This window comes from Oncorhynchus mykiss, chromosome 22 (genome assembly GCF_057628025.1).
Source record: "Oncorhynchus mykiss isolate SJ-2025 chromosome 22, ASM5762802v1, whole genome shotgun sequence".
NCBI classification, from domain to species: domain Eukaryota; kingdom Metazoa; phylum Chordata; class Actinopteri; order Salmoniformes; family Salmonidae; genus Oncorhynchus; species Oncorhynchus mykiss.
The window spans coordinates 42,078,113-42,105,952 of NC_143043.1; the positions used below are offsets into that span (position 1 = coordinate 42,078,113).

At 43.8% G+C, this 27,840-nt stretch overlaps 2 protein-coding genes across 13 annotated transcripts in view; one reads left to right on the plus strand and one right to left on the minus strand.

The window, feature by feature from the left end:
- LOC110501806 (semaphorin-5B) overlaps positions 1 to 1,396 on the minus strand; it is a 289,412-nt gene extending 288,016 nt beyond the window's left edge. For 10 of the 11 annotated variants that reach the window (XM_090216092.1, XM_036959221.2, XM_090216091.1 and 7 more), the window contains exon 1: positions 1,183 to 1,396. The gene's annotated coding sequence lies outside the window, so the exon portion shown is untranslated. The remainder of the gene's footprint in view (positions 1 to 1,182) is intronic. The other variant, XM_090216088.1, reaches the window with a different exon arrangement.
- A 1,073-nt stretch (positions 1,397 to 2,469) lies between these two features.
- Positions 2,470 to 27,840, plus strand: part of pdia5 (protein disulfide isomerase family A, member 5) — a 62,991-nt gene continuing 37,620 nt past the window's right edge. Inside the window, exons 1-9 of one of the 2 annotated variants that reach the window (XM_090216094.1) lie at positions 2,470 to 2,594; positions 11,036 to 11,165; positions 15,476 to 15,563; positions 20,210 to 20,293; positions 20,474 to 20,519; positions 21,419 to 21,511; positions 22,972 to 23,032; positions 24,439 to 24,506; positions 27,480 to 27,571. In XM_090216094.1, coding sequence (XP_090072220.1) covers positions 2,529 to 2,594; positions 11,036 to 11,165; positions 15,476 to 15,563; positions 20,210 to 20,293; positions 20,474 to 20,519; positions 21,419 to 21,511; positions 22,972 to 23,032; positions 24,439 to 24,506; positions 27,480 to 27,571 — 728 coding nt within the window. In that variant the 5' untranslated portion in view covers positions 2,470 to 2,528. Of the gene's footprint in view, positions 2,595 to 11,035; positions 11,166 to 15,475; positions 15,564 to 20,209; positions 20,294 to 20,473; positions 20,520 to 21,418; positions 22,097 to 22,971; positions 23,033 to 24,438; positions 24,507 to 27,479; positions 27,572 to 27,840 lie in introns of both variants that reach the window. The other variant, XM_090216095.1, reaches the window with a different exon arrangement.

Below are 27,840 nucleotides of genomic sequence, written 5' to 3' on the forward strand. Positions count from 1 at the left end.
GCTTACAGAATAGAAGTGTCTGAGATGCGTAAAGGGGAGAGAGACTTCACCTACCACCAGAATCAATGCTATTCATAACTCGGCCTTTGATTGTATTCGTTTATTGTTCTTCATTTCGACATCCTAATAATGGATCAACTTCACATCATGTAGCAATAAGGGAATAAGGGAATGTTATTCGCGGTCGCTTTTGATTTAATGTTCTCTATGAGAAAACGACTACTATTATCTCAGCTTTATAGCAAAACCTGTAAACTGTAAAATTGATATTCAACCTGGTGTCAGCGGGATGACAGTATAAATATTGAATATTATCATCCACATTCAACCTGGCACCTACAATAACCGTTGCGCAATACTAAAGAAAATGGGACAACCAGTGCAAGGTCTATTCTCCAAGCGGCATGAGTCATTTCAATGTTATTTTATGACACCACTATTCTAATTTCTTTAAGAAACAGACATGTCTACTCACAGGACAAAAGAGAATAGAAAGAAAAAGACAAATAAAAAGCTGATCTGGACAGTAGCCTACTATGTGGGAACTACATCTGTCTAACTAACCTCACCCCACGGGTCCTGATTACGGACAGCACAACACAAGTAAGTTTGTAACAGTGGAAATGTGGCGGTAGGTTCCTGCAGCCCAGAAATGCCTCTGATCCTCGGCTGGAACGTGATTAGAAAGTAAAGCTGAAGCGGTATAAAAGAACCGCTAACTGCTCTGAATAAATATGCGATATTATGGAACAAACTACGACGCCAACAGAGCCCTCTATTCAAGGTATGGTAAAATGAACAAAATAAGAGGCACCCAGAAATACTGATATATCTAAGTGAAAACATTTGTGAACTGAAACTTCAAATTAATCTTATGATAAATGGTTTAGATGTAAAATGGGAAAACGGTGCTCAATATAGGCTATTATATCCCTTATTAATTGACCAAATGTGTGTTTTATGCCTTATCTATAGCTATTACAATTTTTGGACAGGATACTCACTCCAAAATGAAAGGCTAAAGATTAGAACGTGATTTCTATCTTTCCTTTTAAAAGTTACATTTAAATAGAATTACTATTGTAAATTCTAGTAGGCTCTGTAGAGCCATCTGCAAATATTTAAATACAACCAAGGGGTGCAATTGAACCGTCCAATAGATCAATTAAATTGTATTCTTACCTTTGATGTTTTTTCCAACTTGTTCAAAATGTCACGCAAAACTCGAGGGCTCTACTTGATTCGTCAGGCTACCTCATTGGAAGGGTATCTCCTCTCTTCGCTGTGTCTCGCTCACATAACGACCTGCGCTGGTTACTGCGTTCTCTCTGTGAGTTGGACGCTAGTACAAGGACCATCGCAACTCCAACTGAGAGGGGTGTACAAGAGAGAATTTGCATTTAAAAAAAAACAAGCGCTTATAGTACTTGGAGTATTGAGTAAGGGCTTGTGAGGTATTACCCCACTGTTCTATAGCCTTATAATACACTTCATTGACATGACTTATTTCATTATTATCTGGTGATGTGATGTATAAGTTCATATCAGATTTGAAGTTTGAATAGTTCAGAGTGGTGTGACTGGCCATTCCAGCCACTGGCACAGGTTGAGAGCAGTTCATGACACCTTCTCATCAAACTGGCTTTCCAGATATGGATCTTTGGTTGGGTGATGTTCCCATCTATTTGCAAATAAATAACATAGGCCCTAGCAACATTGCATTTAAATAGACACTGTACCACAATGTGATGAGAGGTGCATGCTGCAACTAGCTCTCACAGTCTCAAGTCAGAATTAGAAGTTCAACCATGTTTCTCAAAAGTCTAATTCTGAAGTGTCTATGGTTAAGTTTTTTTTTCATTTCACCTTTATTTAACCAGGTAGGCAAGTTGAGAACAAGTTCTCATTTGCAACTGCGACCTGGCCAAGATAAAGCAAAGCAGTTTGACACATACAGTAACACAGAGTTACACATGGAATAAACAAACATACAATCAATAATACAGTAGAAAAATCTATATACAGCATGTGCAAATGAGGTAGGATAAGGGAGGTAAGGCAATAAATAGGCAATGGTGGATAAGTAATTACAATATAGCAATTAAACAGTGGAATGGTAGATGTGCAGAATATGAATGTGCAAGTTGAGATACTCGGGTACAAAGGAGAAAGATAAATACATAAATATAGTATGGAGATGAGGTAGATTGGTTGGGCTGTTTACAGATGAGCTATGTACAGGTGCAGTGATCTGTGAGCTGCTCTGACAGCTGGTGCTTAATTTAGTTTAGGCATTAACTCAGAATATTTAAGGTTAAAGTTACGTTTAGGCATTAACTTAGACATCTAAAGGTTAGGCATTAACTCCAGAATGGTCAAGGTAAGGGTTAACGTCAACCTGCCTGAAATCAATGCCTGCAATGCCAACTATATCCTCCAAAACTACATTTCCTAAGCAGCTTTGCGGGCTGCTCAAGAATCCGTGGAAAACCGATTGCGCGTGCGTATCTAGACGTGGCAACGGCATCATGGCTTCTTGGAACCGCTACGGTAGTCGGATGAGAGAGCTGAAAATGTACACATTCGTCTTCTTGGTAAGTTGTTTGTGAAATATATATAGAGACACCGATAAGCCTAATGTTTTAATTACATGTATATTTTCAATATTTGTTATTAAACCTGCAAACGCCGGCGTGTCTTTTCCGCGTCTTCGTGAAGGCAACCAAAGTTGACAGCACGGCCTTAGCAATTTTAAATCAGAGGCTGAACTTGAGACTCAAAAATAGCCCAAACCTAAAAAAACAAGTGAATATATATATATATATATATATATATATATATATATATATATATATATATATATCTCGCTGTAGTTACATACCGATATTCGCCAACATTTCATATTATTTGATCAAAACGTCCTCGTGAATTGACTACCAGCACAAGGCATCTAGTGTCCCTCCCGAGAATGTAAATTGAAATCCTTTGAGAACGCAAAATTAACCTGCTTGGACAGAGACTTGAAAATAATGAACGGTTATTCTGCATAATCTACAATATAAGACAGTCAATCTGTTACATTGCTGAAGATTTCAATTCAGGTTTCTATTCATCTGCATGCCTAGTTCAGTGCTATCCGGATTTCTTGGGAAATATATACCCTAATCATAACCCTTACCTAACCATTAGAAATGTCAACTTCAATGGGGGGTAGGGACGTCCCAAGGATCCCGGATAGCACTGACCGTTGCTTTACTAGTTAAGCACCACCAATTTGCTACTTTTTTCTATGGTTGACGTGGTTTACATTTCTGATCAAAATGTCCTTTAGATTCACTTCCAGCTAGCTATGTGATTCAACACAGTTTGGTTTATTATGACTCTCATGGGTATGTATGTATGTTGGTCAGTCATTTTAAAATATTTTATGATGATATATTGTTATACTTTACTTTCATTGAGTGATTGATACATTATTTGCTTGTTAGATGTAAAGTTTGTTACAAATGTAACTTAGTTGGTTGCTACACAAATGTTACATTGCATTAGCCTACACTTTAACCAACTCCTCGCTCAGTCCTTGATAGACTGGCCACATAATGACTGGATTTCCACTTCATTCCAATCTTGAGCCTTGTGCCCTGGGACCATTCCTGTTCAGCATCCTGTTGTATGGTTTAGTGGCTACCATGTCAAACAAAGGTGGGTGCTACTGTAGCCTACTGTTGTGTGATTGCAGGCAGGGAAATGACATCACAGTGGGTGTGTGTGGAGATTAAGGGAGACTGACTGCTCTGTCTCTGTGTATGCTGAAGACTGTCCCACTGTATTTATTGCCTAGCTGCGTGTCAAAGCAATTTTTAAACTTCTTTAATCTGGATTGAGGGTCCTCTTCACCTCCCCATCATGGTGGGTTGGTCGGTTGCCTTAGTGCCGTGAGCCGCCACAACAAACACTAACCACCCTAGAGTTATTCATACATCAATGGCTCCATCTCCATCAATTACAGAGGACGGAACTCATTGCCTACATCCCAAATTGCACCCCATTTCCTATATAGTGCACTATTTTAGACCAGGACCCATAGGGAATAGAGTGCCATTTGCGACATCGGTCATTTGAGAGAGGTGTTCATAATCCATCTTCTGACATCAGTGGTTGATAATTGAAAAGGGCCGCCACACACGCGTTGATCTCCATTGCTGCTGTTCGTCTCATTAATCAAGAGCAAAATGAAGGAGAGAGTTTGACAAACAGAACAGCAGTCTGATTTGCGTTGATTCAGTACGGCCCCTAAAACCTAAAACGGGCCGACTTTTATTAAGCAGATTTGTCACCCCAGATGGAGGGTAAGCGAGCTCTGGGAGAGTGAGCTGCCAGCCTGGGTCTCTCTGCTGGCTGCTTAGTGTGTGTGGCATTTTTTACACTGATGTAACGTGACACTTTTGGGGGGATGAAGGTTGGTGCAAAGTGTGATAATGGACTTTCTTAAAATATTCAAATTCTCGGGCTCTGTCCCAAATTTTATTTATATCAACTTTATTTAACCAGGTAGGTCAGTTGAGAACAAGTTCTCATTTACAACTGTGACCTGGCCAAGATAAAGCAAAGCATTGCAACAAAAATAACAGAGTTACACATGGGATAAACAAACGTACAGTCAATAACACAATAAATAAATACATCTGTTTACAGTGTGTGCAAATGGAGTAAGGAGGTAAGGCAATAAATAGGCCAATAGTGGCGAAGTAATTACAATTTAGCAATAAACACTGGAGTGATATATGTGTAGATGAGGATATGCAGGTAGAAATACTGGTGTGCAAAAGAGCAGAAAAACAAATATGGGGATGAGGTGGGTAGATGGGGTGGGCTATTTGCAGATGGGCTGTGTGCAGCTGCAGCGATCGGAAAGCTGCTCTGACACCTGACGCTTAAAGTTTAGTGAGGGAGATAGAAGTCTCCAACTTCAGTGATTTCTTTGCAATTCGTTCCAGTCATTGGCAGCAGGAAGGCAGCCGAAGGTGGAGTTGGCTTTGGGGATGACCAGTGAAATATACCAGCTGGAGCGTGTACTGGTGGGTGCTGCTATGGTGACCAGTGAGCTGAGATAAGGCGGAGCTTTACCAAGCAAAGACTTATAGATGACCTGGAGCCAGTGGGTTTGGCGATGAATATGAAGCGAGGGCCAGCCAACCAGAGCATACAGGTCGCAGTGGTGGGTAGTATATGGGGCTTTGGTGACAAAACAGATGGCACTATGATAGACTGCATCCAATTTGCTGAGTAGAGTGTTGGAGGCTATTTTGTAAATGACATCGCCGAAGTCAAGGATCGGTAGGATAGTCAGTTTTACGAGGGTATGTTTTGCAGCATGAGTGAAGGAAATAGGAAGCCGCTTCTAGATATCATTTTGAATTGGAGATGCTTAATGTGAGTCGGCAAGGAGAGTTTACAGTCTAACCAGACACCTAGGTATTTGTAATTGTCAACATATTCTAAGTCAGAATCGTCCAGAGTAGTGATGCTAGTCGGGCGGGCAGTGCTGGCAGCGATCAGTTGAAGAGCATGCATTTAGTATTACTAGCATTTAAGAGCAGTTGGAAGCCACGGAAGGAGTGTTGTATGGCTTTGAAGCTCGTCTGGAGGTTTGTTAACACAATGTCCAAAGGGCCAGAAGTATACAGAATGGTGTCGTCTGCCTAGAGGTGGATCAGAGAATCACCAGCAGCAAGAGCGACATCATTGATATATACAGAGAAAAGACTTGGCCTGAGAATTGGTCTCTGTGGCACCGCCATAGAGACTGCCAGAGGTCTGGACAACAGGCCCTCCGATTTGACACACTGAACTCTTATCTAAGTTGTTAGTGAACCAGGCGAGGCAGCCATTAGAGAAACCAAGGCTGTTGACTCTGCCGATAAGAATGTGGTTATTGACAGAGTTGAAAGCCTTGGCCTGGGCTATGAATACAGCTGCACAGTACTGTCTTTTATCGATGGCGGTTAGGATATCGTTTAGGACCTTGAGCATGGCTGAGGTGCACCCGTGACCAGCTCGGAAACCTGATTGCATAGCGGAGAAGGTACAGTGGGATTCGAAATGGTCGGTGATCTGTTTGTTCAATTGGCTTTCAAAGACTTTAGAAAGGCAGGGCAGGGTGGATATAGGTCTGTAACAGTTTGGGTCTAGAGTGTCTCCCCCTTTGAAGAGGTAGATGACCTCGGCAGCTTTCCAATCTTTAGGAATCTCAGACGATACGAAAGAGAGGTTGAACAGACTAGTAATAGGGGGTTGCAACAATGGCAGCGGATAATTTTAGAAAGAGAGGGTCCAGATTGTCTAGCCCAGCTGATTTGTAGGGATCCAGATTTTGCAGCTCTTTCAGAATGTCAACTGTTTGGATGAAGGAGAAGCGGGGGGGGCTTGGGCAAGTTGCTGTGGGGGGTGAAGGGCTGTTAACCGTGGTGAGGGTAGCCAGGTGGAAAGCATGGCCAGCCGTAGAGAAATGCTTATTGAAATTCTCCTTTATCGTAGATTTATCGGTGGTGACATTGTTTCCTAGTCTCAGTGCAGTGGGCAGCTGGGAGGAGGTGCTCTGATTCTCCATGAACTTTAGTGTCCCAAAACTTTTTGGAATTACTGCTGCAGAATGCAAATTTCTTTTTGAAAAAGCAAGCCTTTGCTTTCCTAACTGCCTGTCTATATTGGTTCCTGACTTCCCTGAAAAGTTGCATATCGCGTGGACTATTCGCAGCTAATACAGTACGCCACAGGATGTTTTTGTGCTGGTCAAGGGCAGTCAAGTCTGGAGTGAACCAAGGGCTATATCTGTTTTTAGTTGTACATTTTTTAAAAGGGACATGCTTATTTAAGATGGTGAGGAAAGCACTTTTAAAGAATAACCAGGCATCCTCTACTGACGAGATGAGGTCAATATCCTTCCAGGATACCCGGGCCAGGTTGATTAGGAAGGCCTGCTCGCAGAAGTGTTTCAGAGAGCGTTTGACAGTGATGAGGGGTGGTCTTTTCACCGCTGACCGATAACAGACGCAGGCAATGAGGTAGTGAACGCTGAGATCCTGGTTGAAAACAGCGGAGGTGTATTTAGAGGGTAAGTTGGTCAGGATGATATCTATGATGGTGCCCATGTTTACGGATTTGGGGTTGTACCTGGTAGCTTCCTTGAGAATTTGTGTGAGATTGAGGGCATCTAGCTTAGATTGTAGGATGGCCGGTGTGGTACGCTATCCTCTGTATATAGTGCACTACTTTAGACCAGAGTCCTCTGGGCCCTGCCCTGGTCAAAGTAGAGCACTATACATAAGATGCCATTTAGGATGCAGTTGCAGGAGGCACTACAGAAAGAGCTGCCTGCCTGTCTTATTGGAAATCTCACCTAGCTGTGATACGGCATATGAAGTGAATTTGATCAATAATCAAAGGATTTGCAATAGATTCTAATTCTGGACTGGGACTAAGAGGAATTCATGGGCTAAGTCTGACCCATTATGTTTGCCTGACTAAAAGACCCTGTCTGTATTGGTGACCTGATGGTTCCTGTACCTGGATGGATAACAAATGCTGAAACATTTACAGTTAAAATATAAAAACAGTGTAATGTTTTATATTTTAAGTTAAAAATCCTATAATCCCTAAAAGTGTGTATGCAAACAGGAAGATATGAATTGGACTTATTGGTGTAGCGAGAGGGTTAGTTTGAGTTGGTTAGGGAGTAGAACTATCTTCAGAAACAAATCACCACCTCTTCAGCTTCAAATTCTGTCCCATGAGAGATCTGACGATCGTTGAGGTTTGAAGAATCAATGCTGAAACTATTAGAAATAGCTTAAACAAAGACATAATCCAATGTGTTACAGTTACAGCCACATCATGAAACAAGAGCCTAACAGCCAAGGGGCCTGTTTTTCACCCTCATTATGTTCACTTCTCACTAAGACATCCCTGAGGCTATGAAGATGAGCTAGCATGCAGTGTATTCCCCTGTCTCTGTCTGTCTCCTGCACTAGGGAGTGTGGTCTCTAGTCTAAACCTGTCCTCCTGCTGATCACTAGGGAGTGTGGTCTCTAGTCTAAACCTGTCCTCCTGCTGATCACTAGGGAGTGTGGTCTCTAGTCTAAACCTGTCCTCCTGCTGATCACTAGGGAGTGTGTGTGCGCATGACTGAGTACGGTGTATTGTGAAGGCAGACAGTCCTGTCATTAGGATGCTGCTCACATTGACACACAGCAGTGCCCTCATGTCATGGCCTAAGCCAAACGAGGGGAAGCTTTAGTAATAGGTAGTGTAGGGGAACCAACCAATGCACCGATTGCCAGGTGGCAGCCCAGCCATTGATAGGACTTGTTGCAGTATTGGCTGCCTGTCAAATGTCAGGGGATGTGTTGCGTGAGCGGGGAGCACAACAATGTCAATGGTCCAGGAAAGGTTTGCAAATCCTCTCCTCATTCTGTGTGTGTTGCTCCAACCATCCTGATGTCCGTGTCCCTCTCCCATGCTCACATCCTCTCCCATGCTCACATCCTCTCCCATGCTCACATCCTCTCTATTCTCCACTCTATATAGTAATGCTTTCATTTCACCATAATACTATCTATCCACATCCTGTGAATATGATTGTGTTCTGTTTATGATTCTTTCTGTTGATCTTCTCAACAGTATGCATTATGCATACCCACTCTGTAAATGAGCCTGGAGAAATGTGATCGTCGGGGGCTGAAATCATCACCAGCATTTCTTACATTTGTAAAGGGTCCAATGTTCATGTAGCTGTGAAATAGCCCTGCCTCAGTACAAGAGCTGCCTCCAGATGCTCTCAAATAGCTGAGGACTGACTTCGTCCCGCACTCATAGCCGAGGACTGACTCCGTCCCGCACTCATAGCCGAGGACTGACTCCGTCCCGCACTCATAGCCGAGGACTGACTCCGTCCCGCACTCATAGCCGAGGACTGACTCCGTCCCGCACTCATAGCCGAGGACTGACTCCGTCCCGCACTCATAGCCGAGGACTGACTCCGTCCCGCACTCATAGCCGAGGACTGACTCCGTCCCGCACTCATAGCCGAGGACTGACTCCGTCCCGCACTCATAGCCGAGGACTGACTCCGTCCCGCACTCATAGCCGAGGACTGACTCCGTCCCGCACTCATAGCCGAGGACTGACTCCGTCCCGCACTCATAGCCGAGGACTGACTCCGTCCCGCACTCATAGCCGAGGACTGACTCCGTCCCGCACTCATAGCCGAGGACTGACTCCGTCCCGCACTCATAGCCGAGGACTGACTCCGTCCCGCACTCATAGCCGAGGACTGACTCCGTCCCGCACTCATAGCCGAGGACTGACTCCGTCCCGCACTCATAGCCGAGGACTGACTCCGTCCCGCACTCATAGCCGAGGACTGACTCCGTCCCGCACTCATAGCCGAGGACTGACTCCGTCCCGCACTCATAGCCGAGGACTGACTCCGTCCCGCACTCATAGCCGAGGACTGACTCCGTCCCGCACTCATAGCCGAGGACTGACTCCGTCCCGCACTCATAGCCGAGGACTGACTCCGTCCCGCACTCATAGCCGAGGACTGACTCCGTCCCGCACTCATAGCCGAGGACTGACTCCGTCCCGCACTACTACTTTTGTCTGTTGCCTTAACTACTCTTTTGTATACAGTTAGTTCATACTCCCACATTGTCTGAAAATGGATGCATTTTCAAATCCCATTTAGCACAGCTATCAGTCAAACTCTTTTGTACGGTGGATACACATTATCCCACTTAAGTAAGTTGTACTTTAAAGCTCCCCTTTCATTCTGCACAGTGGTTGCTTCAGTGCCTCCTCTCTCCACTCTCCCTTTCTCAGAGTGCCTAGCCAAGCAGAGGAGTAGTAGTGGAGGGGTGTCGGATGAGGAGAGGCTCGAGGGGAGTGGCGAGAGGCTCGAGGGGAGTGGCGAGAGGCTCGAGGGGAGTGGCGAGAGGCTCGAGGGGAGTGGCGAGAGGCTCGAGGGGAGTGGCGAGAGGCTCGAGGGGAGTGGCGAGAGGCTCGAGGGGAGTGGGGAGTGGCGAGAGGCTCGTAGCGAGAGGCTCGTGGCGAGAGGCTCGAGGGGCGGGGTGGAGAGGCACGGGTAGATGGCAGAGGAGGAGAGATGTTGTCGGACAAGAGGAGAGGTGGTGTGGAGAATAATAGTGGTGTCGCTCGGCCGGCCCTGAGAGCCCGTTTTATAATTACCCCTTGCTGTCATCTCCACACACCCGTCGTAGAGTCTCCGACTGAGGGGACGTCACCTTGTCATCTCAACACTGCCGTCCGATACCACGGCCACCAGCCTCCCACATCCAACACCTAGAGACAGGAGGAGGAAATGAGATAGATGCCCCCTCTAGAGTTCATCAGTCATCCAGACAGGGAAGAAGAAAACAAGATGACGCTTCACTTCTTCATTCTACGTTTTAATTGAAATGTACTGACGAGAATCTGTTGAATTCCCGTCACGCCCATACGAGGTATCCAGCATGGGAAATTAAAAAACTCTGCCCGACAGGTGCTTGTTTTGATATCATGTTACAGTATATCGCTCATCACTTGATTTGATGAATGAGGACATTGGTAGCTAATTTTGTACTCCATCGGGGATTGGGCGACTGGGACATGATTTGATGAGTGATAGGATGGAGCTTGTTTGAATGTCTCAGGGAAGATTTTAATAGCATACTCCTTGCGTTGTCTCCTTCTCAAAACCCATTGGAGGAGAAGGTCAGAGGGGAGGGACCTCTGGCTTTCTCATCCAATGGGTTTTGAGAAGGAGACAAGGAGAGAGGACTCAAAGAATATGCAATCTGTATCTTCTCACAGTCGCACACAATGAGATGAGAATCTGTCTTTGTTTCGACTTTTGAACATCAGGTGTCTGGCAATCTCATAATATCACAAAAGTGACCGGTCTTCTGCACTGAAGCATCCGATGTGTGAGTTGGTCACTCTGAATAAATACAGTATCTATCCATCAATATGTCTTCAGGTGTGCCTGGTGCCGGTGCTGCAGGCGGCTGTAAAGGTCTCTCCTCTCATAGAGAAGGTCAGCGAACACAAGGACTTCAAGAAGCTGCTCCGGACTCGAACCAATGTCCTGGTGCTCTACACTAAGTCAGGTGGGTTAGAGCCAATGTCCTGGTGCTCTACACTAAGTCAGGTGGGTTAGAGCCAATGTCCTGGTGCTCTACACTAAGTCAGGTGTGTCAGTGGGCATACTTTAGGCCCTTTGTAGTAAAAATGATATGTGAAGTTAGATATGCCTGCCTTTGTTTACACCAATCTCGAATAGTGGTCTGTTATTATCTCTGATCCATCACTTGTAATGGGGAATTAACAACATTCTGGAAGGACTGTGATTGACCTGCATGCTTGTCGGCTTGTGACGTCCCCTTGGATTTTTTTAGCATAGAACAATGTACATGAACAGAAAAAGACACCCAAACTAAAGGGGTCAAATAAAGTCCTAAAACTGCGTTCACCTATAGCCATTAGGGAAATCAGCCTCTCTTGCATTTAATTCCATTTTAATTAGCATATTTCACGCCAGAAGAAAGTGCTCAGCTCAGTTCACCGTGTGTGTTTGCCGTTGTGTGTCAGGGCTCAACATTAAGTCTTGTCTGTTTGCCTGGGGCAAGTAAAAAAGCAGATTGTAGATTTAAGTAAATAAAAATCACTATCAAACAATTTAGGTTACTCCGATTATAATTGGATCAGTGTCCTACAGATGTGATATCTGGCTCACTGTCCTCCCAATTTCTGCACAATGCCTTCAGAGTATAATTATTGTAGGCCTACATTGACAGACACCAACGTTCTTTCAGTCATGCAGTCGCAAAAATTAGTTTTTGAGATCAACGCAAGTCGTGTTTGCACATTTGTTGATAATAATTGCTGGTGAGTTATTTGCCCAGTTGTAGCACATTTTTGGTCCGCAACAACAATCGTGAAAACATCATGGTCTGTGCATTACCTGTGTGTGGGCCTTTACCAGAGGAGAGAGGGAGACATTTGCGCAGCAGGTAAAATAATGCTATACAGACTAATTAGATAGCCATTTCAAAACAGTTTGTTATAGTATCTAGTTAACTATTTATCTATTAGCATGCATTAATGTCATTGTCATGTCCGATAACTTTCCACCGGCGCTAGTATATAACCGCAAATGGCCAACAAACACGCAGTTGATGAAACCATGCTGCATACTTCGGTTGTAAAACCTTCTCTAGTGCTCATCATTGGCTTTCTCCTCTATTTAATACTGGCCATGTCATTCTGACAGAGTCAAAAAATATTCTTAGAATAGCCTAATTAACTAGTAACTCCTATGCTGTCAAGATCTCCCCTGAACACTGAATATTTTAACCTTCCAAATAGACTTAGTAGTTATCTACCTCGCCCACCTTAGCCAGTTGATCCCTGGTTCATTGAATGAGGGAATTTATTTTATAAAGGCATAAAAACTGCTTGGTTGTATTTGTAATGTTGCAAGGTGGCCAACCCTCCTCTTGGAGAGTCCAGGAGAGCTACAGGGATGCAGGCTTTTGCTCAGGAGATATAATACATGGGATCAAACACCAGCAGCCTTCCATTGTCACTGAGCCCAGCAGCCAGCCTTCCATTGTCACTGAGCCCAGCAGCCAGCCTTCCATTGTCACTGAGCCCAGCAGCCAGCCTTCCATTGTCACTGAGCCCAGCAGCCAGCCTTCCATTGTCACTGAGCCCAGCAGCCAGCCTTCCATTGTCACTGAGCCCAGCAGCCAGCCTTCCATTGTCACTGAGCCCAGCAGCCAGCCTTCCATTGTCACTGAGCCCAGCAGCCAGCCTTCCATTGTCACTGAGCCCAGCAGCCAGCCTTCCATTGTCACTGAGCCCAGCAGCCAGCCTTCCATTGTCACTGAGCCCAGCAGCCAGCCTTCCATTGTCACTGAGCCCAGCAGCCAGCCTTCCATTGTCACTGAGCCCAGCAGCCAGCCTTCCATTGTCACTGAGCCCAGCAGCCAGCCTTCCATTGTCACTGAGCCCAGCAGCCAGCCTTCCATTGTCACTGAGCCCAGCAGCCAGCCTTCCATTGTCACTGAGCCCAGCAGCCAGCCTTCCGTTGTCACTACCAGTGATAATAATGATGTTTATTGTGAAGTGCTTCCTTGCAATTATAAAACACAAATCTCAGTCACCTTTTTGGCCCATGGTGTTCCAGACCAGTTTTTATTTTTGGACAAGCGACTTGAGCTTTCTGACAAGTGAAAAACCAGTCCTACAGTGGCTAAAACAGTTCATGTCAAGCCCTGCTGTGTGTCGTGTGATGCTCTCAGCATAATCTCCCTCTCGGTGCACAGGAAGAGGCTTCTCAAGGCCCCACCACTCCCATGAGCCTCCACATGTATTTGTTTCATAATTCATGAGCCATTTCAGACAGTGTTAGGTCATTGGTTAATACTTGCACGTATCAAACGCCGCCCCGTGATTGATTGCTTGCCGTTTCTGTGGCGCTGGGTTCTGGCATTCTCCAACGGTTTAGCCCCCCCCGGCTACTCCCTCTTTCTACTAAGGGTAGTGGGTCCCAAATGGCAATCTATTCTCTACATCCCAAATGGCACCGTATTCCTTATATAGTGCACTACCTTTGGGACGCACAATGGGTCCCTAATCCTCAGCTTTGCGGGCATTGCCATGATACTAAATATAGACGAGATGTCCATAGAACCAGGAAGTGTGTGAAAGTGATGTTGAGCAGGGACTAAACAACCACAGGTATTTTACTGATTTGAGTCCACATTGTGTCTCAATGTACATTGTGTAATGTTGCACGGTATTGTTACAGTACAGTTTATTACAGTTTATTCTTTGATGGTTTTCTCAGTAGGCCTTGACCTATGCTGTGTTTATGATACTCGTAACATGTTGGAAGTAGACTAGTGAACGCTCGGCTAGGTGATGTCACAAGGTGATGGGTGGTACTTGGTGATGCTTACCTATACCCTCCTGTGATTTGATGTTTGAGTTCATAGTCCCATGTTTTGAGTGTTGTGACCTCTGACCTTCAGTGAATTACAGGTTTTAGGATTCTTGAGTATTGAAAGCTGGTGAGCTGAGTAATATAACCCATATTGTAATGAAAGGTGTATTGTAACTCCACCTGTTGTAACTAGAGGTCGACCGATTCATCGGAATGGCCGATTTAATTAGGGCCGATTTCAAGAAATCTTTGGACACCGGTATTTTTGGACACCAATTTTGCCGATTTTAAAAATATATATTTTTTTACACCTTTATTTATTTAATCTTTCTTTAACTAGGCAAGTCAGTTAAGAACACATTCTTATTTTCAATGACGGCAGCTCGGGGGACCCAATCTTACAGTTAACTAGTCCAGCGCAATAACGACCTGCCTCTCTCTCGTTGCACTCCAAGGAGCCTGCCTGTTACGCAAATGCAGTAAGCCAAGGTAAGTTGCTAGCTAGCATTAAACTTATCTTATAAAAAACAATCAATCATAATCACTAGTTAACTACACATGGTTGATGATATTACTAGATATTATCTAGCGTGTCACGCGTTGCGTAAAATCTGACTGAGCATACCAGTATCTAAGTATCTGACTGAGCTGTGGTAGGCAGAAGCAGGCTCGTAAACATTCATTGAAACAGCACTTTTGTGCGTTTTGCCAGGAGCTCTTCGTTGTGCGTCAAGTATTGCGCTGTTTATGACTTTAAGCTTATCAACTCCCGAGATGAGGCTGGTATAACCGAAGTGAAATGGCTGGCTAGTTAGCGCGCGCTAATAGCGTTTCAAACATCACTCGCTCTAAGCCTTCTAGTAGTTGTTCCCCTTGCTCTGCATGGGTAACGCTGCTTCGATGGTGGTTGTTGTCGTTGTGTTGCTGGAGCGAGGAGAGGGACGGAAGCTATACTGTTACACTGGCAATACTAAAGTGCCTATAAGAACATCCAATAGTCAAAGGTTAATGAAATACACATGGTATAGAGAGAAATAGTCCTATGATTCCTATAATAACTACAATCTAAAACTTCTTACCTGGGAATATTGAAGACTCATGTTAAAAGGAACCACCAGCTTTCATATCTTCTCATGTTCTGAGCAAGGAACCTAAACGTGAGCTTTTTTACATGGCACATATTGCACTTTTACTTTCTTCCCCAACACTTTGTTTTTGCATTATTTAAACCAAATTGAACACGTTTCATTATTTATTTGAGGCTAAATTGATTTTATTGATGTACTATATTAAGTTAAAAATAAGTGTTCATTCAGTATTGTTGTAATTGTCATTATTACAAATACAATTTTAAAAATCAGCCGATTAATCGATATCGTTTTTTTTTTTGGTCTTCCAATAATTGGTATCGGCATTGAAAAATCATAATCGTAACCTACTCCTGTCCTCGTATCTTGTGTATGTAAATAGCTACCTCCGGGGACTCTAAGCTGAAGCTGCTGTCTGATGTGGCCCAGGTTATCAAAGGACAGGGCACCATCGCTTGGGTCAACTGTGGGTAAGTACAGGATTGATTGGTTGGTTGGTTGATTTAATTACAGTATGGAATGGCATGCATTATCACTTCAGTCACCATGTCACGTACTGTAGGTCATGTGTCACGTCCAAGAGATTTTCCAAAAAGCATTTTAGGTTAGCTATTGAAGCCTAGGCCAGCTGCATGCCGTTGTCATATCTATTTACATCCATCTCTCCACTGCACTTCTAATTCATGTGTCTCTGCGTGGCATATCCCTCTGGAGATTGGAGAAGAGACACTCATTAAAATAGGGAGTCTCGCACTCTCCACATCCTGCAGAGGGCTGGAGAGAGGAGGAGAATGGTCTCTTCACAGTCTCAGTTTGTGTATGTGCGTGACTGTGTGCATGCTCGTTCTGTCTGTGTTCGTAAGTAAGGGGTTGTCTGAATGAGTATGAATGAGTCATGGGCATTGTGTGGGAGCACGAGCGTTCCTGTCCCTGTCAGGTCTGGGCAGATGAACGATTTGGAACTTATTCTCTGGAAGTGTTCTTACTGGGAGGATCCATCACACTCCCAAGACACACTAGAGGAATTGTTTTCCTTAAGAAATGTTTAACTTTTTTTTCCCCTTATCTGACTTCCACTGTAGTTGTTTTTCTGCCATTTTAACTCTGTTTTTTATACCTGTCAACCTCAACCTTGAGCCATCTTTGTGCTCCGGAGAAAATCCTTCAAACAGAAAGCTACAAAGGAATCAAGATCACCCCTCTGACACCTACCACTCAAAGCATCCCTCAACAAAAAAAATGCTAGCCTTTCCAAGATGGAAGATGGATGACGGACAAGGAAGGAAAATAGTCTCAAAACAATGTAGCCTGGTCAGCACTTTTATATCGACCTTCATCCAAACAAGATTTGCTGTGAGAGATTTTGTTTCTTTTCACCGTAGTAAATCTGTCAACCCTCTCTTTCTACAGCTTATGCCTTATTTCTGGTGCCTGAGGCTGTTCTTATGGTTAACTTTGCCACCTGTAGTGAATACTGTATCACCTTCACCTAGGATAAGAATCCCAGCTGCTGCTCTGCATATCCATCTCTCCCCACTCATTTCAACCATTATTCCACTCTCATTTAAAACAAATTCAGTCAAGAAATACTGAAGGGTGTGGAAGTTCCTGAAAGTTGTACAGTACATACTTGTGCCAGTGACCCAACAGAGGACCTGATACGACAGGGTTCATGGCTGCTGTTACTGTTCAGCCAGCCTCTGTCTAGCAGTGAGGTTTCCCAACCGTCGCCAGTTCTCCCATGGACCAGCACCAAAACAATGCCTCGCCAAGCGCTTCTGGACAGGGATAGAGACATCCTCATGGGTGTCGTTGGAAGAACAGTGGCCCCTGCCAACGGAAAGGAATGTGAGCCCACGTTGACACATACTCACCAGATGACCGGACCTGAGAGATGTCCAACAGTGATGATGTCAGAGGAACTGGGCTGGAGACAGTGCTGGTTCAGGCATGGATGCTAGACTGCCGACTCTGCTGAGAGAACTAGGAGATGTGAAACAGTTTTATTCTTTTTGCTAATGAGATCATTCATCTCTGAGTGTTTGGTGTACCATCAGACGGAATGCTCGCCTGAAGCCTCAGCAAGCAAGCTGGTTGAAAACCGGTTGTAATGACGCCATTTCAACCAGCGTTGCCTGCTGGGTAACTCCACGTCTCTCCTCATCTGTGGACAGAAGTTTGACTTGACCTCTCCTCTCTAGCTGAATCACAGTTCTGTCATCACGTAGACCTTTTCATCCTCTCTCACTTCTTCCAAACACCCCCTGTGTTCCCTCTTCCAACTCGGTTTGCCGGATAACTCTTCTCAGTGTTTTTAATCAAGTCCCATGCCGTTTTACACTTCTGTGTTTTGAAAAAACAACTAACTACAGCAGAGTACACTTCTCTTTCAGTTGACTTCCTTTGAGTTATAAAGATGTAAAGCTTTGTTTGAATATTTCTTAATGCGTCACATTATGGTGGTTTGCAATGTGATATTCAATCTCTGTTGGAAGCCAACGTAATGGAAGATGACCAGAACTTTTACGTCTCAACTCTCAATGCCTGACAGAGTAGGGAAGGAAATACAGCACATGAAGATGACCTCCACCATGTCAACTGGAACAACTATCTCACTAACGGTTGCTATATATCCAACCACATATATTTTTCTATACTAATCCAATCTGTATGTTTCTTATCCTAGTGTAGCAGAAGATCAAAACCAATCAATTTACACGTGAAAACTAATTTTAAAAGGTCAACCTGCAGCAGAGCATGCTGGGAAATATGACCGAGGCCCTTCCCACATCTGTGGATAAGTTCATAGATTTAACTTCCTGTCTCTGGTTACTTTCTGGATGAAGTTAAAAGGCTCCGGTGACATTCTGTACTGTTACCTCATAGGAAACATCTCAAATCCCAAATGCAGAAGTATAGAGCCAAATGAAAAGTTATAGCCTTACTATTTTAATAAATACGTAGGGGAGTGTATATAGCACTAATGACGGCCTCTCTTTTTATCTTAAAGGACAGCGCGCTGGATATTTTTCTGATGGGGGCCTGTGCGTTCAGAGCTGTAATTTAATTCCATCTCTTTGAATTTTCTTTAGCATAGGGCTTAGCTCTCCTCTCTCCCTCTTTCTCTCCTCTCTCTCTCTCTCACTCCGTCTCTCTGTCTCTGTCCTTATGTAATACATTCCCATGCTCATTATCACTGGAGAGAAGGGGAGTTATTATCGTCAAGAGAGAGCTGTGCTTTGTGTGGGTGGAGAATATGTAGGTTTGGTGGGGGAGCTGTGTGTGTGTGTGTGTGTGTGTGTGTGAGAGAGCATATATTCCTCTAAAGATGGAACCTCTTCAGTTGGTAGGGGAAATCCAGTACTTGAAGACTACCTTCACTGCTGGAACAACTGTGTCTCACTAATCAGTTGCTATAAATCCAACCACATACAGATTGGATTCGTATAGAAAAATGGATGTTTCTTATCTTTGTGTAGCATAGAAAACACATTGAAACAAACAATTATAAAAAATCTACCTGCAACAGAGCATTCTGGGATGTATGACGGAGGCCCCTCCCACATCTGTGGATAACTTCATAGCCCAGAAGCATAGCACCCTGCATCCTACTGCTAATTTGCCTTTGAAGCTACAGTAAGCAGGGTCGGTCCTGGCCGTTCCCTGTATGGGAGAACAGATGCTGCTGGTCTGGTCAGAAACTATTTGGTCATTAAAGATCTCATGGCAATTATTGTAAGAATAATTTTGCCCGTGTCCTGGCTAAATTCCCAATCTGGCCCTCATACCTTCAAAGCCACCTAATCATCCCTAGCTTCCAATTCGCAAATTCATCACCCCTCCCCTTCTCTCCCCTGTAACTAGTTCCAGGTCGTTACTGTAAATGAGAATGTGTTCTCAGTCAACTTACCTGGTAAAATAAGGGTAAAAAAAAAATTGGGGACGTGAGGCTGAATGTACTTTAATGGATTTGTGTTCTTTACATAAACCTATCTAATCAACTCCCTCTACAGACTAGTGTGTGTCTGTACAGTACACCTCATTCTAATCAACTCCCTCTACAGACTAGTGTGTGTCTGTACAGTACACCTCATTCTAATCAACCCCCTCTACAGACTAGTGTGTGTCTGTACAGTACACCTCATTCTAATCAACTCCCTCTACAGACTAGTGTGTGTCTGTACAGTACACCTCATTCTAATCAACTCCCTCTACAGACTAGTGTGTGTCTGTACAGTACACCTCATTCTAATCAACTCCCTCTACAGACTAGTGTGTGTCTGTACAGTACACCTCATTCTAATCAACCCCCTCTACAGACTAGTGTGTCTGTACAGTACACCTCATTCTAATCAACTCCCTCTACAGACAAGTGTGTCTGTACAGTACACCTCATTCTAATCAACTCCCTCTACAGACTAGTGTGTGTCTGTACAGTACACCTCATTCTAATCAACTCCCTCTACAGACTAGTGTGTGTCTGTACAGTACACCTCATTCTAATCAACTCCCTCTACAGACTAGTGTGTGTCTGTACAGTACACCTCATTCTAATCAACTCCCTCTACAGACTAGTGTGTGTCTGTACAGTACACCTCATTCTAATCAACTCCCTCTACAGACTAGTGTGTGTCTGTACAGTACCCCTCAGTCTAATCAACTCCCTCTACAGACTAGTGTGTGTCTGTACAGTACCCCTCAGTCTAATCAACTCCCTCTACAGACTAGTGTGGGTCTGTACAGTACACCTCAGTCTAATCAACTCCCTCTACAGACTAGTGTGTGTCTGTACAGTACACCTCATTCTAATCAACCCCCTCTACAGACTTGTTTCTGTATATGTTTGTTGTGACAGAATGATGTTGAATAACAGACAGGGTCTCCATGTCTGGTGACAGTATTCGTGTCTCTGCAGAGATCTGATTAACAAGACTTGATGCAGTCAACATTAATTCCACAGTGGCTTTTCAACCTCTGTTTTTGACGTTAACATTTGTTTCTCGCTCGCTCTCTGTCCCTCCACGTCTCTGTCCCTCCACGTCTCTGTCCCTCCACGTCTCTGTCCCTCCACGTCTCTGTCCCTCCACGTCTCTGTCCCTCCACGTCTCTCTGTCAGGGATTTGGAGGGTCGTAAACTGTGTAAGAAAGTGAAGGTAGATCCCAGCTCTAAAAGTGATGGCGCAGATCTCCTGCATTATAAGTGAGTACCTCAACTATAACATGTACCTCATTGTTTTACTGTATGTCGCTTAGAAGAGATGCTGCCTTCAGAAAGAATGACATGTAAGAATGTTCTCCAGGAACTCATGCAAGGCCAGGCTAAACCAGAAGTACCCTACTACTTCTCTTTATTCATTAATACTGTTCTTGTCTCTTGCAGAGATGGGACGTTCCATACAGAGTACAACAGACCTGCTACATACAAGGTCTTTACTGACTCACTCATTGTCCCACAGTCCCCCAAAGTCTCAATCAACAGTCATTATTTCAGTGACATCTTCTTTTCCTTGTTAATGTAGGTCAACAATACAGTAATTGATATGAAAACAATGCAGTTATTCGAGTGACATCTTTGTTTCCTGGTTAAATGAATGGGAGTTCATTCTCTTAATGGCTCTGTTTCTGTATATCACCATGGTTCTCTTCCTGCACGATGATGCCGATTGGACGGACTTAGTTGGTTAGTCAAGACTTGATAATCCAATGGGTTTATGAGTGCTTTATAGTGCTGGTCCAGCCCATTGGCAGGGGATGAGGATGTGAGCACGTCAGTACATAGTAGTCTAGTTGGTAATAAAGTAAGACAGCTGTAATAACCTCACTGAAGAATAGGACTTATATGAATACCTTAAAGTCAATTTCATTTATTGAAATGGAGAAAAACATGTCATTCTAAAGTTAGTGTAATGTCTGAGCAGAACAGAAAGGGAGCTGTGTTTTAGTTGGAGTTAAATGTTTCCCGTCCTACCTTCTGCTGTATTTAAATGTCGGTTCATGTCTGTCTGGAAGGCTCATCAAAGTCATTATGAACAGTTAACGTGTGGAAATTGCTTACATGGTTACTTTGCGATGGATGGATGGATGGATGGGAGAACACTGAGATGGACATTTATACCATCTGCCATCTTTTAGACTAGAACATTCTCTTCTGTTTTGTATGACAACTGTGGGGAAATGTATATTTTTTAATTATGTGGATTTTTTTTTGTGTTTAGCACTATGTCTAGAATCTAGAGGGTGAACATCACTTTTTGTTGTTACAGAATGATAATGATTGTTTAGACTCCCTCTGTCTCAATGTCTCTCCTTCTCTCCTGCCCTCCAGTCCATGGTGGCGTTTTTAAAAGACCCCACGGGAGCTCCTCTTTGGGAAGAGAACCCAGAAGCTAAAGATGTTGTTCATGTAGAAACTGAGAAAGTAAGTACAGAAATAACGCCTTACAGCAAGGTGCTTCTGCATGGGAATGTGTGTTTCCTGGCACAGTGTTGACCTTTCAGTTTACAATAACCGTTCATAACAACCCACTGACAAATGCCCTAACTTCCCATCAAAGGTCGGAGTGGAGAGATTCTCGCCACTCTGCCCTCCAGCCTCCCTGCCACTAAATGTGGTCATCTTGATACATTCCAAGCTGACAACACATAGCAATAGACTGACCAGGTGATCATTAGAAAGCTGAAAAGCTCTGAAGTTCACGTCGGTTGTGTTCAAACACGGTCTCTTAAGGGAGAGTTGGTCTGACCGCAGTCAGCACTCTCAGACAGACGGCTTTCCAACAGCGAGGCCGACACGCCGTCAGAACCCAGCTCTGTACACAAATGGCACACACACATCCACACACACCTTTGAACAGTGTTTTGATGAACTAACATTCTGTTTTATCCTATATTTTTGGGTGGCGTATCATGCCTGGGGGGTTGCTGAGTGGTGTAGATGTGTCAACAGCTTCTGCTGAACGAGACTTTCAGGAAGTGAGGAAGGGAGGATGAATAAAGCATTAGGGTAAGAGGAGAGCCGACCCTCTGAGTGCAGATTGATCTCTCTCTGTCCATCAAAAGGCATGTTCAAAAAATGTCTTCTGATGATGAGCATGTTTGACAGCAACTGTTGTCTGGAAGTTACTCTCATAGTGACTGGTCACTTAGGTACCACTCAATCTATCTTTTGATATTTGTTTCCTTAGTTCACTGTTGATACAGTCCCAACATGTTTTGCTTGTCAGAAATCACGTTTTCAAGTTCTAGAACTTAAAAGTACAGGAAGTGTCACAGTAAGAAGCGTTTTCCATCGTTATATCAACAGTGATTGATTGGTGCTTTGCTTTAAGTGATACATATGAAGAGCCAGAGAGAGATGGACAGTGTACCTCAGTGTTGTCCACCCCCTGCTCCTAGTATATCTGTTGATAAGTCATCCTTAACAACTCTGCTTTGGGAGGACTAAAGGATCCCTTTCAAAGCACATTGGAGGAGGTCAGAGGTCAGCAACCTTGGGAGAGGAAGAATCGGGGAGAATGTCAGTTGCATACTCCTCTCTCCTCGCCTCCTCAAACCCCATTGGAGGAGAAGGTCAGTGGGGATGGACCTCTGAAATGCATTAGGGGGAGTGAACAAGTGTAAACATCTGGAGGAGGATAGAGAATCAGAATGTAGCCCTTGGGAGAATCTTAATTGCATATTCTCCTCGTGTCCATTCCTTTTAAATCCATGAGGGGGAGTGTACAAGTGCACACTTCAGGAGTAGGGTAGAGAATCCAAGGTTTTGACGGCTTGTACACTTTTTAGGCAGAGCTATTGTGCAACTATCTACTGAGTTCACTCACTGCATTCTACAGTAGGTCCTTTTTTCCCTCACAGCTCTTCTCCTTTCTCTTTCAGGACTTCAGGAAGCTTCTAAAGAGGGAGGAGAGGCCAATCCTCATGATGTTCTTTGCCCCATGTGAGTCATCACACACACACAATCACGGACTCCCAATATACGTTTTTTACCTCTTGATAAGAACTCCTACCGAAGCCATTTAGAGAAGTCGGGATAAGAGCAAATAGCTTCTATTGGTAGATAATCTTTAATGACTGGCATAGAATATACAGCACATCATCAGAAGAGTCTTTGAAGATGGGAAATGAAACTGAAATCCCAAATGGCACCATGTGCCCTGCATAGTGCACTACCTTTGACCAGAGTCCGATGCATCCCTCTAGTAAGCAGAGAGAGTTTAGGGAAGTGGCGTGGTGGACGGAGGCACCTTAAAGCCCTCTTAAGAGTTGTCCTATTCCCTTACTGCCAGACTCATTGATTTTGATAATCAGGTATTTATTGAATTATATAATTGAAGAAATGTACAACCATGCTCCTCCAGCCAATTTACAAGCTCTAGATGGTTTTCTTTGACGTTAAACTTATATAATTTATATCCAGCCTTTTCATTAAAATGCATTTCACCAGAGAGGAGTAATACTTAACGATTGGCCATTTGTAGTTGTATAACGGAAAAGCACTGGGTCCTTGAACTGAATGTTCATGTTGCAGTTGTTTATTGGTTGTATAATCTACATATATCAAGCTCTACAAAGTTGTATTCACATTCTACTGGGCCCTTGATAGAATGATAAAACAATGGAACTCTTCCTGTTCAGTATGTTGATTGAGAGCGACTGATTGACGAGTCGTCTGTGTGCTTCTGTAATGTCCCATGATGTTCCTCCTACAGGGTGTGGTGTCTGTAATGCCTCATGTTGTTCCTCCTACAGGGTGTGGTGTCTGTAATGTCTCATGTTGTTCCTCCTACAGGGTGCGGTGTCTGTAATGTCTCATGTCGTTCCTCCTACAGGGTGTGGTGTCTGTAATGTCTCATGTTGTTCCTCCTACAGGGTGTGGTGTCTGTAATGTCTCATGTTGTTCCTCCTACAGGGTGTGGTGTCTGTAATGCCTCATGTTGTTCCTCCTACAGGGTGTGGTGTCTGTAATGTCTCATGTTGTTCCTCCTACAGGGTGTGGTGTCTGTAATGTCTCATGTTGTTCCTCCTACAGGGTGTGGTGTCTGTAATGTCTCATGTTGTTCCTCCTACAGGGTGTGGTGTCTGTAATGTCTCATGTTGTTCCTCCTACAGGGTGTGGTGTCTGTAATGTCATGTTGTTCCTCCTACAGGGTGTGGTGTCTGTAATGCCTCATGTTGTTCCTCCTACAAGGTGTGGTGTCTAATGTCTCATGTTGTTCCTCCTACAGGGTGTGGTGTCTAATGTCTCATGTTGTTCCTCCTACAGGGTGTGGTGTCTGTAATGTCTCATGTTGTTCCTCCTACAGGGTGTGGTGTCTGTAATGTCTCATGTTGTTCCTCCTACAGGGTGTGGTGTCTGTAAGAGGATGCAGCCCGTATTTCAACAGGCAGCTACAGAGACCAAGGGTACATATGTAAGTCAAATCTTCTCACATTGACATTGCTTAAAATCCTAACACACTTTCGCTCCTCTGTTTTAGGTGGGTTGCTCTCAGTTCAAATCCATTCATCAGAATCATTGTACCATCAATATAAACTGCTCTGAAATGCATTTTCCATAGCCATGAATATTGTTGTTTCAGCTATTTTGAAGATGGTGTACAAAACGGAATGTAAAAGACGTAAAAAACCAAACGTAAGAACGGAAAGCATAGAAATGGTACACATAGAACAGATCTATCGCTTCTTAGACTTGCTTTCAAGTAGAATGATTGATCTATTACTCACATTTCTATGTGAATTTGGTCGGGTCGCCCAAATAGGTACTTCAAATCCCCACAGCCACAGTTATGGGATCAACTTTCTGCAGTTGAAGTCTCCAGTCTCTGTATGGGTTATATGCCAGTTTAGACTGCAATAGTGTTTTTATGTTGGCTCACTTGTTCACTCTCCCTTATAGTCCTCCTCCCTCCACCACAAACACATATACACTGAAAACAGAATAGTACAATTCAAGTCTTAACGCAGCAATCTGCAGTTGGAAGAATAACCAGGGTCAACCCCACCAATGATTTGGGGAAAAGCTGAGAGATTGGGCTAGAGGAAATGTAACCACTCTCCAATTCACTGCCAGAGCTATGGATACAAGGACTGACCATCCATGATATAATATAGTTTTAACCATGTTTTGAGGCTATACCGTGTTTGTTTACATTCACATTGTTGACAAACAGAGGAGTTAAAGAAGCTTATGTGTTGGGTTCTGATGGGGTTCGACAGTTAAACTAAGCTCATGAGGCATATAAGGTATTGTCTTCAATAACTAATTGTTTTCAAAGTCTAAAAATGGATGTAGCAACCAACAGATTATTCTTTTTTTTTTTAAAACAGTTTACAGATGAGATTTGAAAGATAGATGTAGTTTGGTTCCGGTGCTAAAGTAAAACACCTCTAGCTCAACAACAAGAAAGTAGACCAAAGAGTCAACCAAGGATCAATATCACACAGGAGAAAGCATCAAGTGAACACCTTTAAAAACCAAGACCGCATGTTCACACCGAACACGCACCTTCAAGCACAGAAGAGGCATAGCATAGTAGAGAGACTCTGAGGGGAGAAAATCCACCTAGCTGCTGCTTAGAAACACCTAGCTGCTGCTTAGAAACACCTAGCTGCTTCTTAAAAACACCTAGCTACTGCTTAGAAACACCTAGCTGCTGCTTAGAAACACCTAGCTGCTGCTTAGAAACACCTAGCTGCTGCTTAGAAACACCTAGCTACTGCTTAGAAACACCTAGCTGCTGCTTAGAAACACCTAGCTGCTGCTTAGAAACACCTAGCTGCTGCTTAGAAACACCTAGCTGCTGCTTAGAAACACCTAGCTGCTGCTTAGAAACACCTAACTGCTGCTTAGAAACACCTAGCTGCTGCTTAGAAACACCTAGCTGCTGCTTAGAAACACCTAGCTGCTGCTTAGAAACACCTAGCTGCTGCTTAGAAACACCTAGCTGCTGCTTAGAAACACCTAGCTGCTGCTTAGAAACACCTAGCTGCTGCTTAGAAACACCTAGCTGCTGCTTAGGAACACCTAGCTGCTGCTTAGAAACACCTAGCTGCTGCTTAGAAACACCTAGCTGCTGCTTAGAAACACCTAGCTGCTGCTTAGACACACCTAGCTGCTGCTTAGAAACACCTAGCTGCTGCTTAGAAACACCTAGCTGCTGCTTAGAAACACCTAGCTGCTGCTTAGAAACACCTAGCTGCTGCTTAGAAACACCTAGCTGCTGCTTAGAAACACCTAGCTGCTGCTTAGAAACACCTAGCTGCTGCTTAGAAACACCTAGCTGCTGCTTAGAAACACCTAGCTGCTGCTTAGAAACACCTAGCTGCTGCTTAGAAACACCTAGCTGCTGCTTAGAAACACCTAGCTGCTGCTTAGAAACACCTAGCTGCTGCTTAGAAACACCTAGCTGCTGCTTAGGAACACCTAGCTGCTGCTTAGAAACACCTAGCTGCTGCTTAGAAACACCTAGCTGCTGCTTAGAAACACCTAGCTGCTGCTTAGAAACACCTAGCTGCTGCTTAGAAACACCTAGCTGCTGCTTAGACACACCTAGCTGCTGCTTAGACACACCTAGCTGCTGCTGCATCTTTCTGTTTGTGTGTTTGCCTCATATGGAGCAGCATGGAAAGGAATGGGATCTAATTGAAGGTGTCTTTGTTCGGCTCCCAAATGCCACCCTATTCCCTGTCCACCCTGTTTCCTATATTACCTTTTTTTGTAGTGCACTATATAGGGAATAAGTAGTCATTTGGGACACATGCTTTGTCTGATTTCAGCTAGTCTGGCTGATGATGAGTGAATAAATAAGCCTCTTGTTTAGAGATTTGCATAATGAATGCATTTAGCTCTCTTGTACACACACACACACACACAACATATGGAGTGTTACATTTTGGCTCTGCGTGGTGTGTGGTGTGTGTGTGTGCGGTGTTATTTGTAACTATAGGCAAGAGTCTGCCAGGTCATCCAAGACATTTTTTCACCATATCGTCACAGGTGAATGAAGAGGACATTTTTCTCAAAGTTTTTATTTAAGTCTTCGAAAATAATAAGAAAGCCCAAATCGTGTTGACATACGTCTTAAAACATTGACCTTATGAAGGCAGGGAACTTCACAGATTGAAATGGATTTGACAGATGCTTTGAGTTTTGAAAAGCCAACCAAGATAGAACAAATTACAATGCATATTTCATTGTCTACTTTGTGTCACATCCTGTTTTCATGTCTAGTTCTGTTTACATAGTCGTCGTCCCCCGTCTTGAGTCATTCATCTTAATTTACTGGAGCTGTTTTTTGGTGCTTCTCTAATGAACTAATCTGCTGTGATGTGGTGGTCTTTAATAAATTCTATGTTCGTGCGTGCTCCCTGTGTCTGGTCTCTAGGTGCTGGCTGGGATGAACGTGCACCCAGCCGAGTTTGATGGCCTCAAGCAAGAGTACAATGTCAAGGGCTACCCCACCTTCTGTTACTTTGAGTGAGTCTCATCCGCCTTACTTTAAGCTATATACACACACTCTCACACACACACACACACACACACACACACACACACCTCCCTTGTGTACTCATGGCTTTGGAAGTGCAGCAGGGAGTAGGTGTGTCCAAATACAGTACCAGTCAAAAGTTTGGTCACCTACTCATTCCAGGATTTTTCTTTATTTGGACTATTTTCTACATTGTAGAATAATAGTGAAGACATCAAAGCTATGAAATAACTCATATGGAATCATGTAGTAACCAAAA